This window comes from Hemiscyllium ocellatum, chromosome 9 (genome assembly GCF_020745735.1).
Source record: "Hemiscyllium ocellatum isolate sHemOce1 chromosome 9, sHemOce1.pat.X.cur, whole genome shotgun sequence".
Lineage (NCBI taxonomy): Eukaryota > Metazoa > Chordata > Chondrichthyes > Orectolobiformes > Hemiscylliidae > Hemiscyllium > Hemiscyllium ocellatum.
This window is the reverse complement of record NC_083409.1, coordinates 51,063,629-51,074,990: the sequence shown is the minus strand read 5'-3', so window position 1 is coordinate 51,074,990 and position 11,362 is coordinate 51,063,629. Positions and strand designations below refer to the sequence as shown.

Here is an 11,362-nt window from a genome sequence, read left to right as displayed (position 1 = left end):
CTATAACCAATACATTTTTAATCTGAAAACAAATTCCCTGGAATATTTGTTGGTGATTCAATGTACTCAGATTCTTTTCTAGGATCCTGGTAAAACTGGTAGTAAGGAGAACCAAGTAGTGTTGTAAATGGCTCCAGGTTCTAAAGTAAGTCAGAATCAACACTGAAAAACACATTTAGGTTTATAGCCCATGCAGGATTTAAGAGTAAAATATAGTATTCCTGTAATAAATTCTCAAGTAATTGGGCAGCTATAATTTTTATTTAAATAGCAGCTTAACAAAACCTTTTGCACTTTTACCTCTGATACAGAGAATTTTATCATTCTCACAACAAGAAATGAGCATTAGTAAAACATAAACTAAATCCAGTTTGTGGAAAAATACGAGTGTATAATCATTAAACAGTGTTAAACTAAGCCTCTGCTTCTGGCCTCGAGACACAGTGCTGCATTGCATTGCTCCAAACTGTAGCTTAACTCGGCCAACTGGCTGGAACCGACTGTCAGCCTCTTCCTGCGAAGGAAAGAAACAGATTCAACTAAAAACAACTTCTGGAATGCAGTATGTGCTGAAAATTACATTTTAAGCTTGCTTCAAACAGTATATAATTTCAACCTATCCAATAAAATCCATATTTAGATATTTGTACTTACTACCTGAGTACTTGGCTGTGCTGAAGGGAAAACTGGATATTGATAGCCAATTAGTGAGAAAGCCCCCAAACTGCTCGTCTCAGCTGCATATCAAGCCACCAATGTCTTTAGGTAAGCTTAGTGGTTTGACATAAACAAAACGGAGAGAGAACGGAAAGGAAAACCTGCTACCGTTTTTAACAGATTTAAGGGGGAGCTAGATAAACATAAGGAAGGAGGTAACAGACCCATGTTGATGTGGTTCAAGGAAGACTTTTTGGGCTCAACTGTTTCACTAGTGTCATGTGCTTTTTAACAATGCAATATTGATCCAAAGGTGCTATTTTAGACATTAAAATCAAAGCTTAGTTCCTCTTCTAATAGCTCAGATTACAAAACTCCCACAGCATTATTGGAAGAGGAGAAACCTTTTCTTGTATTGCCCAGATTTCTCTTGCTGCTGTAGCTCAGTTGGAGGCATGCTTGCCTTTGAATCACAAGATTCCTGATTCATGTCCCTCTCCAAAGCTTAAGGACAGAAATAAAGGATACACTTCAACACAGTACTGAGGGTGCAGTGCACTACTATATGTTTTAGAATGAGGGGTTAAACCAAAGGCTCTATATCACTGCTCAAGTGAGCATAAAAGATTCGCTGATATTATTTTGAAGAGGAGCAAGGGGCCTATCCTTGAATATCCTGGCCAACATTTATTCCTTGATCATTGTCACATCATTGTTAATGTAATTTGCTGTGTGCAGATTAGCTGCCACACTTCCTACACTAAAGCACTCTTGCTGTCTTCAGGATGATGGCTATTCAAGATTTAAGAGTTTCTTATTTGGATTTCATGGACAGACTCATTCTCAACTTGCTGATTTTTAGGAGAAAAGGCAGGATGTTCCACAAAGCTATGGGATATGAGCGCAGAATTTTCTTTATTTCTTTATTTTTTTTTGCCACTGTCTCATAATCAAAATCGATGCAGTTTGACAAACAGGTTAATTACATTTTGCCGAAGTGTCTAATCTCGCTCTTCATATGTTTTAGGAAGATAAAACTTTAATTCACAAACTAAAAGTTTTTAAAATGATACATTTGGAATACTGGTAAACAGATTTAAAGTGATTGCAATTCAAAGGGCGAGCTGTCTTGATTTAAGAATAAGAAGTTTAAGTGGAGAATATTCAACAATCTTTGTCGATGTTGGTGAGGATGTGATTTCTACAGTTGTCTTCAGAAAGGATTTGAATTAATCATGTAATTTTCCAGATCGTAAAAACATGTAACTAGTAAGCAAAGGAATGTCTTAAAGTATCCATATTTCAGATCAAAAGGCATGTTTTGGAAGGTGATGATGCCAGTTGAAATCCCCATACAGGACATCACAGATTTTCCAATTGTCATGAGGATAGGCAGTAGTGAAGTCCCCTTTCATTTTGATTTATCAGAGTGATTTTTCACAGATACTAACATTTTTATGTATGGAGCTGGAACAGAGAAACAACGAGATAGGTACCCGGGACCTGCCTGCAACTAAGCAAGAAGACAGTGAGGCCCATGCTGGAGCTGTGGTGTCGATAATCCTGAGAGTTAGTGGGTTGCCAAGCCAAATGCTCCACAAAGGATCACAAGAAATTTTACAGCTGAGAAAAAAAAAGGGAATATTGCAGACAATCATACTGGATTCCTGACAGCTGTTTCACACTTTAATTTGGTGCCAGGAAAAATGAGTGAACCCTTTAGATCAAGTATTGTGTAGAGAACTCAGGTGAAAATAACAATGGTACAAGGAGTCAACTGTTGAGATTTCTGGACTTGAGAAATAAGTGTTTTGAAAGTATAACTTTGATTTAAGTAGTACTTGCTTTGTACAAAAGCTTTTTTTTTGTTTTAAGCATGAAACCCTATGGCAAAACTGTTTAAGTTATTAACAGGAAGTTAAAATTTCTGTTGTAAACATCAATGGTCTCGGTCGAGATCGTAAGACGGTGTTCAGTTCAAAGTTCATTTAGCAGGGATGTTGCCTGGATGCTTGGGGAATTGGCCTTAAAAAGGATGCTAGTACTTAGCGAGTTTTGAGAAGGTTTGTAGCTCAGGTTGAGTTTTGGATGCAGAGCTGGAAGGTTCATTTCCAGACATTTCGACACCATACTAGGTAACATCTTCAGTGGGCCTCAGATGAAGCACTGCTGAAAATTCCTGCTTTCTATTTATATCTTTGGATTTCTTCGGGTTCGTGATGCCATTTCCTGTGTGTGAAGTCACTTCCTGTTCCTTTTCTCAGGGAGTAGTAGATGGGGGTCAAATTCGATGTGTTTATTGATAGAATTCCAGTTGGAATGCCAGGCTTCTAGGAATTTTTGTGCGTGTCTTTGTTTGGCTTGCCCTAGGATGGATGTGTTGTCCCAGTTGAAGTGGTGTCCTTCCTCATCCATATGTAAGGATACTAGTGAGAGAGGGTCATGATTTTTGTGGCTAGTTGGTGTTCATGTATCCTGGTGGCTAGTTTTCTGCCTGTTTGTCCAATATAGTGTTTGTTATAGTCCCTGCATGGCAAAAAAAAATCATTTTATGTGAAATTTTCTGGCACCACAATAATGAAAGTCTAAAACTACACAATATTTCCAAGAGAACTTCCTCAGCCACAGGATGTAGGCAATTCAGGACAATTTTATTATTCAGGAGACAGTCTCTACAATATGATGTGTATTCCGTAAGGAGGTTTTGCTATTTGACCTTGGGTGTTAGATTAACCTAGTCGCTTTTGAAAGGTTTCGCATATCATGATGATCAAATTATTGTATAACTTTTTGTGCTTTTCTTCCCAAGTGTCCTATATCTTCCAGAATTGTCTTTGGTCATCAGCTGCTACCTTCTTGACATGCAATCTTGCTTTGTTATTTCAAGAAATGAAGGTTGATTGTTTTTCTTCTAGAAGATCAGATATTAAAGCAGCATTTCCATCAAATCAATCTTGGAAATGAAGAAATTCGAACCCAGTAGTCTGGGTACCTGAGTCTAGTACAGCTGACTTAATTTGATCCCAATGTTCTGGAAATGAGATGGATATGTCAAGACTTTCTAGATTGACCATAAGCTTGGAATTACTCTCTTTAATTAAGCTGTTTCAGGGCTGAGCCACGGAGTTTCTTCCTCCTTGACCTTCGGGTTTTGAGATGATGGTGGATGTTCATCACCACTTGAAGAAGTCAGTGATCTATCCAGCAGACATTATTTCACATTACAATAGGGACTATACTTCAAAGAAGTGCTTCAATGACTTCATTTTGAGATGTCCAGTTGTGAAAAGCTACATATAGATTCAAGTCTTTTTTACACCATCACCATCACAAATTAACATCGCCTCACTTGTTGTTTGTGATGTCTGATGTTTGCAGCTTGACTGCCAGGTTTGTTCGTATCCTAACAATGAATGCATTTCAGAAGTAATTCATTGATAGCCAGAAGTTTCAGCATGTCATAGAGTGATGGAGATATACAGCCAGGCGGATGAGGGTGTCAGTGGAAGCAATTTCCACAGTGATCCCGTTAAGTGATGTATTTTAGGTTTAATTAATAAAGACAAGATCTGTGCTGCTCTGTACAGCAGCCAATTTCAAAATGATGCACCTTATATCAAATTAAGAACCACAAGACTACAACTTTAATCAATAATAGAAGTGTTCTTTACAATGCTAAACAATTCTTTATTCCTAGTGTATAGTACAATGTGCATTTATACCTTATGTAACAGTAAATTAGCACACTGTAACTTTCCCTCTGCAATCTGAAATTCAGTACAATTTAATCTTTGCTACCTGAATGTTTTCAATGAGTTTCAGTATTCCACATGTAATTTCTATTTGGCAGAGGATCAAAACACAATGTTCCTCTCAATGTAAAAATTGGCAAATTCAAAATGTCCCACAATGGAAATGGCAAAACATTTACAAACCCAACTGGGTTTAAACCATTTTTCTTAAGAAGTCAGAAAGTTCTTTAGTTCGCTTTTGATTGTTTTACTCTGATGCTACATCTGAAAAATTATTCTAGACCCCACAAATGACATCTTTGTGGAAAATAATCCACAATTTCGAATTCCTTCAGTTGTAGCATGCAAACGAATGAGACTGAAACACTAAAGACAAAAAAAAATCAGATTGAGATAGATATGTACAAGGATAACTAAATACTGAAAATGCTGCTGCAGTGTCAAATGATTAGATAATTACCCAATGTTGTCAAGGTTGATAAGTACTTTTCACCCAGAATTCTGAAGTCTTTTTTACATCCAAGAATATTTTGGTGATCACTTATTTCACTTGTCAAAATAAGAACTGTTTGACCAAATTAATCAACATTCATGAGTCTGATTTTAGCCTCAAAACTATTAATAATTTGCATGTAAATTATCAAAATTAACATCACTGCAGTGAGGTAACAATTTAGAGACTCAATACTGTGAGCATCAAGATCAAATTACACAGACAATGCTTTTTTATACTTCCAGCCAGAGCTTGTTTACAACTCACCTGTACTCTTCATGACTAAAGCATTCATGCAAATCCTGTGCAGAAATTCTGGTATCAGAAAGATTTGTCTGCAGGGAATACGTAAACAAAATACCTGAATAAAACTTCCTATAGCAACAGACATTAAACAGGCAAAACAGAAAACAAACAAAGAGTCATCTCCATGAACATTTTCTGATGCAAACACAGATCAAATAACTTTATTATGCATAAAATCTCAGTGTATTTTTCAACATAAAAAACTGAATAACTAAATGAATATAAAGGTATAAATGTTTCAGTTATTTTGCTGTAAGTTATTTCAATACCTCTTCATTATTTAGAAAGATGTGCAGAATTTCCGTGAGCTTCTGGAAATCTTGAACATTACTATCTGTTGACAAAATTCTGAAACAACAATCACAAAACACATATTAGATAAAGTCCAAGATGAGAATATTAAATGCGCAACCCTCAAATAAAGTTACTTTTGTGGCAAAATACAAATATGTCTAATAGTGGAGTGAATATCGTAATCTGAAATTACTAGGAAAGCAATAGATGTTTATGATTAGTCAGTCACCAGCGATGGGAGATGGAGAAGTCCAGGAAGGAGGTGTCTGAGATGGTCCAGGTGAATGCGAGGTCAGGGTGAAAAAGGTGTTAGTGAAGTTGATGAACTGTTCAACCTCCTTGTGGAAGCACAAGGTAGTGCCGATACAGTCATCGATGTAGCGAAAGGTGGGGGATGGCACCAGTGTAGCTGCAGATGGACTTTTCCACATATCCGACAAACAGGCAGGCACAGCTGGGGCCCATGCGGGTGCCCATGGCTACCCCCTTTGGTTTGGAGGAAGTGGAAGGATTGGAAGGAGAAGTTGTTGAGGGTAAGGACCAGTTCAGCCAGGCAGATGAGGGTGTCGGTGGAAGGGTACTGGGTGGGATGGCATGAGAGGAAGAAACGGATGGCTTGGATACCTTTGTCATGAAGGATCGATGTGTATGGAAACTGGATATCCATGATGCAGATAAGGCGTAGGAAATGAAAGTCTTGGAGGAGGTGAAGTGTGTGGGTGGTGGCTTGAAAGTAGTGGGGAGTTACCTTCCTCCCCTTCCTGGACTTCCCCATCTCTGGTGATCTACTAACCACGGACATCTACGACATATGCAGACTGCCACAGCTAACTGGACTACATGTCCTCCCAACCTGCCTCCTGTAAAAATGCCATTCCTTATTTCCAATTCCTCACTCTCCGCTGCATCTGCTTCCAGGAGGACCAATTCCACCAAAGAAAATGCCAGATAGCTTCCTTCTTCAAAGACTGAAAATTCCCCTTCCATGTAGTTGACGATGACCTCCAGTGCATCTACTCCACTTCCCGCATCTCCGCCCTTGAACCCCACCCCAGACAAAGCAACAAGGACAGAACCCTCTTGGTACTCACCTTCCACTCAAAAAACCTCCGTATACATCGCAACATCCTCTACCACTTCCGCCACTAGGGTTATATTTCCTTCCACACTCCATCAGCATTTCAGAGAGACAATTCCCTCTGCAATTCCCTCGTCAGATCCATAGCCCCCACCAGCCCATTACCCACTCCTGGCAATTTTCCCTCATACTGCAAGAATTACAAAACCTGTGCCACACCTCACCCCTCACTTCCATCCAAGGCCCCAAAAGGATCCTTGCACATCTGACAGATATTTATGTGTGCACCCACAAATGTCTTCTGCGTATCTATTGCCTCCGACGTGGTCTCCTTTATATCGGGGAGACAGGACAGCCAATTTGTGGGTCGTTTCGGAGAACATCTTTGGGACACCTGCACCAACCAGCCCCTTTGCCCCACAGCTGAACACTTCAACTCTCCCTCCCACTTCACCAAGGACATGCAGGTCCTGGGCAGGCTCCTTCGCTAAATCCTAGCCACCTGATGCCTGGAGGAAGAACGCCTCATTTTCCACCATGGGACCCCTGCAACCACATGGGATTAATGTAGATTTCACCAGTTTCCTAATTTCTCCTCACACTCCTTATCCCAGTCCTGACACCACCCTCTTGACCTGACAATTATCTTTCCCATCTATCCAGTCCACCCTCCTCTCCAAGTAAAAAATGAGGTCTGCAGATGCTGGAGATCACAGCTGAAAATGTGTTGCTGGTCAAAGCACAGCAGGCCAGGCAGCATCTCAGGAATAGACTGAGATGCTGCCTGGCCTGCTGTGCTTTGACCAGCAACACATTTTCAGCTGCACCCTCCTCTCCAACCTATCACCTTCTCTCCCACCTTCATCTAGCTTTCGCATTCTCAGCTACGTTCCCCCACAGCCCCACCCCCACACTCCCTCCCATTTATCTCTCATCCCCAGACCCGCAAGCCTCCTTCCTAATGAAGGGCTTATGCCTGAAATGTTGATTCTCCTGCTCCTTGGATGCTGCCTGACCTGCTGTGCTTTTCTAGCATATCACTCTCCAGTCAAAATAGTTGCCAGATTTAAACTGTACTTTTCAATTTGAATTACTTAAGCAATTCTGCTCTAATATATTTCATGTAATTGAATCTTTTTCAAAATAAGATGACCAAAAGCGAACAAAATACTTCCATCTCGCCAATGCCCTGCACAACTCTAGCAAAACATCCCTACTATTGTATTCCATTTCCCTTGCAATAAACACAACGGCCCAACATTGTAAGATGACAGGCTCAAACTGGTCCAATATGAAAACTATCTCCTGCCCTCATCTCCATCTGCTGCTCACACTGAACAAGGGGGAAAAAAACCCACCTTTCGTCAATGGATCCCCAAGGGGTATGCCTTAACCAATGGACTTTAGGGCTCAGATGCAGCTGGCCACTGATTAGCAACCAGGGTCATCAGAAGCTCTGGGCCAATGTCAAATCATGCAAAAGAGTGAGGTATTTGCCATCACTTGCCTGTCAGCCCTTCATGAGCCGATTTACGGGTGGAGGATCAGGTAAGTTTTCTCACCAGCGAGTATGGCATTTGCCTGCCACCTAACATGCTGACCCCTGCACTTAGAAAAAATAATTCCACCCATTGTTTTTATACTCATTACTTAATGCAGATTCTGTGATACCAGCGTATGTGAGATTTTACATTAGATTAAAGGTGCTTACTAAATGTAGGTTGTTACTCTAAGTTAGTTTACTTATCCCTGTCAGACTTGGACACAAACTAATAACTTTGAGATAAAAACAAAAATCGCTAAGATTTCTTAGTTTATCTTAGAACCAGGAATAGTCAGAAATGTGAAGGTTTGGGGGATGTTTTCAGCAAAAGCAATGTGTCTTTTGGCAGGTTTGGTACAGCCAAGCCTGGCAGCAGAGATAGCTTATATTTTCTGTTCTCCCAGAACCTGCTCATTGAGTTTAGCGAGTAATATTTTTAAAAAGCAGAGAACATACAACAAAGACAAATAAAGTAACTAAAAGACTTTTATGACTTCACCTCACAATGTTCTAACTTGTTAATAATGTATCACTGCCTATAATTTTTACTATGAACTGAGCTTGATCATTTCAATGCCAAATGAATTCTCAAGGTCCTCTTTCCATAGGAATCAAACAGTGGATTCAGTTTTGGTGATCTGAGAACCATAAGCCATCAGGTTCACACTGCAGGATCTTTAAAAATTAGATAACATACTACTGATGACATTGCTGAAGGCTTACCAGACCATTACATATATTTTAACATCCATCAAGAATTTCAACCACTTCTTGTTACCGTACAGCATATTTTATAAAAGTCAGTCACAGGTCCGAAGGTTTCTTCTATAGTACATTCTTGAGTGGGTTGGCTCTCCCGTGGGATGACATGTCCGTCATTCTGCATGGGAATGGCTTGTTGAAGGAACTATGGAATTTTATTATTGAGCCAAAACTGTGGACAATGTTTTCTTGTTCTTGAACAAAGCCTCCATTGCCTCCTTTCGTCATCTTTTTACAGGGAGGTTGCTGGGAAATTGGGGAGCACGAACAGTAGATGCTTTAGACTGGAGCCATATTTTGGGAAATATTAGCTATTTTACAACCACAGCTCTAGTTTTAAGTGAAACTAGAAGAATTCATTCAGAAACAAAACTTGTACGTTTTTAAGTGTAACACAATTGGCTTTTTGTCCACAATGGCAAGTAGATATAAAACAAGATTGAAATAAAACCGCAGGAAATGCCTTTCATAATTCAGCTAAGAAAATATGGAAAAGGGCAGCAAAGACCCCAACTGGTCCATCAAGCCCATCCTGACCCAGCAGAAAGCATAGGGGACTGTCAAAGAATACAGGAGAATATAGACATACTGGGGAATTGGATGGAGAAGTGGCAGATGGAGTTCAATCCAGGCAAATGTGAAGTGATGCATTTTGGGAAGTCTAATTCTAGAGCGAGCTACGTTGTAAACAGAAGAGCCTTGGGAAAAGTTGATGAGCAGAGAGATCTGGGAGTTCAGGTCCATTGTACCCTGAAGGTGGCTGCACAGGTGGATAGAGTGCTCAAGAAGGCATATGGTATGCTTGCCTTCATTGGACGGGTATTGAGTATAAGAGTTGGCATGTTAAAATTGTACAAGACTTTGGTTCAGCCGCATTTAGAATACTGTGTACAGTTCTGCTCGCCACATTACCAAAAGCATGTGGACGCTTTGGACAGTGTGCAGAGAAGGTTTACGAGGGTGTTGCCTGGTGTGGAAGGTGCTAACTATGAAGAGAGGTTGAGTAGGTGAGGATTGTTTTCATTAGAAAAAAAAAGGAGATTGAGGGGGGTCCTGATTGAGGTTTACAAAATCATGAAGGGTATAGACAGGGTGGATAGAGATCAGCTTTTTCCCAGGGTGAGGAATTCAAAACAAGAGGTCATGCTTTCAAGGTGAGAAGTGGAAACTTTAAGGGGGATACACATGGAAAGTACTTTAAACAGAGGGTGGTAGGTGCTTGGAACACGTTGCCAACAGAGGTGGTAGAGGCAGGCATGGTAGATTACTTTAAGGTGCATCCTGACAGATGCAGGAGTAGGTGGGAACAGAGGGATACAGATGCTCAAGAACTGGGCAAGAGGTTTAGACAGTGGATTTGGATTGGCTCAGGCTTGGAGGGCCAAAGGGCCTATTCCTGGGCTGCAAATGTTCTTTTTTTCTGGGAGATTTTGTGTCTTCATCCATAACTACAATAATAAAAGTAAGGGTTTAGTTTTTCTCCCATTTTCCTGTTCTCCACTATAAATGCTCCCGTCTCCAATTAATGGAATTATATTTGTTGTATCCAATCTTCCCCCTCTCACAAGTACAAACCAACTTTTAAAATCTGCCTTTTCATTTCTCACTTCTACATTCTTATTCTTTTCCCTTGGTATCAGTTCCTTGATCCTCCATTGCTAGGTTCTAAGTTGCTCCTAATCTTTATGCCTATGACTTTTCTTGCCATTGTTAGAATCCACTTCCTCTGATCTAATGTGATCTTTAAAAGCTTCTTTGATGAGCTACGGTTTATCACTTCCACCTTTGGGTGACTATATTTTCAAGGAATGGATATTTTGTAAAGCATGTCTTAGGTGACAATCTCCCTATGTCTGTGCGGGTTTCTGCCGGGTGCCCTGGTTTTCTCCCACAGATCAAAGATGAGCAAGTTAGGTGGATTGGCAGTGCTAAATTGCCCTATAGTTTCCAGGGATGTGCAAACTAAGTGGATTACCAATAGGAAATGCAGGATTACAGGGATCGGGGAAGTTGGGTGTGGGTGGAATGCTCTTTGGTGATTCAATGCAGACTGAATGGGACAAATATTCTCTTTCCACACTATAGAAATTCTACAATTCTCCATCTACTAGCCATTGCCTGCATACCGTCAAACCACTTAGAGTACTTTCATAATCCACCATAGCTAACTTTCCCCTCATACCTTCATAGTTTCGCTTGATCAGGCATGATACCTTACTTTCAAAATTAAGTATATTACAACTGGCTGTATCTGGACTGCAGTACTTGGATAGATCAAATTCAGTGTTTGTAGAATCACTTAGCTCTGTTTGGCATGCAAGTGATCCAATGTTGTAGCTTCACCAACTTGACACCTCATTTTTAGGTATGCCTGGTATTGCCTCTTGCATGTCCTCCTGCAATCATCATTGAACCAAGATTAATAAGCCAGACCATGGGATTACAGGTCATGGCTGAATACAAATCTGTTGCTACTA

General features: G+C 40.2%; 1 protein-coding gene across 4 annotated transcripts in view; it reads right to left on the bottom strand.

Annotated features, from left to right (window-relative positions):
- Window positions 1-242: 242 nt before the first annotated feature.
- The window catches only part of swt1 (SWT1 RNA endoribonuclease homolog), a 140,556-nt gene continuing 129,436 nt past the window's right edge, over window positions 243-11,362 (bottom strand). For 3 of the 4 annotated variants that reach the window (XM_060829746.1, XM_060829749.1, XM_060829748.1), the window contains 3 exons: window positions 5,478-5,556; window positions 5,170-5,237; window positions 243-514 (listed from right to left, as the gene is read on the bottom strand). In XM_060829746.1, the coding sequence (XP_060685729.1) occupies window positions 409-514; window positions 5,170-5,237; window positions 5,478-5,556 (253 nt within the window). In that variant the 3' untranslated portion in view covers window positions 243-408. Of the gene's footprint in view, window positions 515-2,975; window positions 3,184-5,169; window positions 5,238-5,477; window positions 5,557-11,362 lie in introns of those variants that run through there. The other variant, XM_060829747.1, reaches the window with a different exon arrangement.